Genomic DNA, 1,310 nt, shown 5'->3' with positions numbered 1-1,310 from the left:
ATTGAACAACTGGAGAATGTGAAAACAACATTAGGTATTGAAATGTTCTTGTTTATTTTGCTGGTCTTAATAATGAATAGCCATGTCAAAAATAGATATCTATTACATAAATAACTGTTATTAGATAATAAAACAAATTAGTTTTTAATTATAGACAAAAATTACCTGTGTGTTTGAAGGTAAAAATGGTAGCTCAGACTTCCCAGGATATAGAGATAAATTGGCCAAGTAACTTTCTGAAATATGCAAGGAAATTTTTTGTACTTTTAAGATTTACTCAACAACTGAAGCCTCCGAAGAGTATGGCTTCGTATGCATATCAAACTATGGAAGGATCTTACGTGATCCAGATTTTATGACACCATTATAAAGGGAGCCTAGCACCAATTTGTGGGCATCGACAACCATTGCTCCACCTTCATCGGACGAAGATGCAGCAGCAAATCCTATTTGTAAAATGCAGATTCCATCATAAACAACAACTAGAGACCTGCAGCATGTCGCATATGAGAGAGACTCCCATGCCCTGAGAATAAGATAATGGAGTTATCACTAAGATACCCACTACTATACTGATTTTTCACTTTTTCACCAAAGAAAAAACATATTTACTTTGAACTTTTTGTGTAGAAAGATCAATACCAGAGTAACTCAGAAATGACGAAATCGGGAAAATCAGAAAATATCCTCTGGCATTCCACCCCTTCAGGATTTACCTGAAATTTGAAGAGTAAAAGTAAAATAGTTTCTGCAACATAAACTAATACATCGGGGTAAAAAGGGGGAGAAAAACCAATTAATGCACATATAGGATACAGCCTCCTCACCACAGATATAGATTTCGGTCTAATTGAAAGCCATACAAGACCATTTAAAATACAAGTTACAGCCAAACCAAGTGTCAATAGATCTGCTCTGGACTGTGAACTGCAGAAAAATGAAAATGGGATGAAACAACACTTAGCATTTAGAAATAAAAAAAAAAATATATATAAAAAAATGAAAAAAGAAATGATGATATCTAAGATGTTCTCAAAATATAGCAGTCCCCATGGTAGTCATCAACAAGTACAGATACATCTCCACCATCTAAAAACGAGCAAACATACTTCTAGAGTTACAAGGGCCATTATGCTTTATCAAAAGATTATCTCATAGAAAATAGGGAAGGGGAAGATCCACAGCTGCTAGTTCTTTAAAATTAATTTTGGAAGCATTCCTGAATACTTCTTTTGGCGATGAATGATTTTATGATTTTCTTGTTACCCGGTCAACACTCCAAATGTTATCTCCAATTCTGTAAGATATTC

General features: G+C 34.1%; 1 protein-coding gene across 1 annotated transcript; it reads right to left on the bottom strand.

Annotated features, from left to right (window-relative positions):
• Positions 1-12: 12 nt before the first annotated feature.
• LOC111385401 (protein COFACTOR ASSEMBLY OF COMPLEX C SUBUNIT B CCB4, chloroplastic) lies at positions 13-927 on the bottom strand (the record flags this gene model as incomplete). The annotated part of the gene is made up of 4 exons (XM_023009787.1): positions 13-236; positions 342-526; positions 643-716; positions 828-927. Coding segments are annotated over 4 exons (451 nt in total), but the record flags the coding sequence as incomplete, so codon positions are not given.
• Positions 928-1,310: the final 383 nt, after the last annotated feature.

This window comes from Olea europaea, unplaced genomic scaffold (genome assembly GCF_002742605.1).
Source record: "Olea europaea var. sylvestris unplaced genomic scaffold, O_europaea_v1 scaffold31523, whole genome shotgun sequence".
Lineage (NCBI taxonomy): Eukaryota > Viridiplantae > Streptophyta > Magnoliopsida > Lamiales > Oleaceae > Olea > Olea europaea.
The sequence above is the reverse complement of the archived record's forward strand: the minus strand, read 5'-3'. Positions and strand labels throughout refer to the sequence as shown.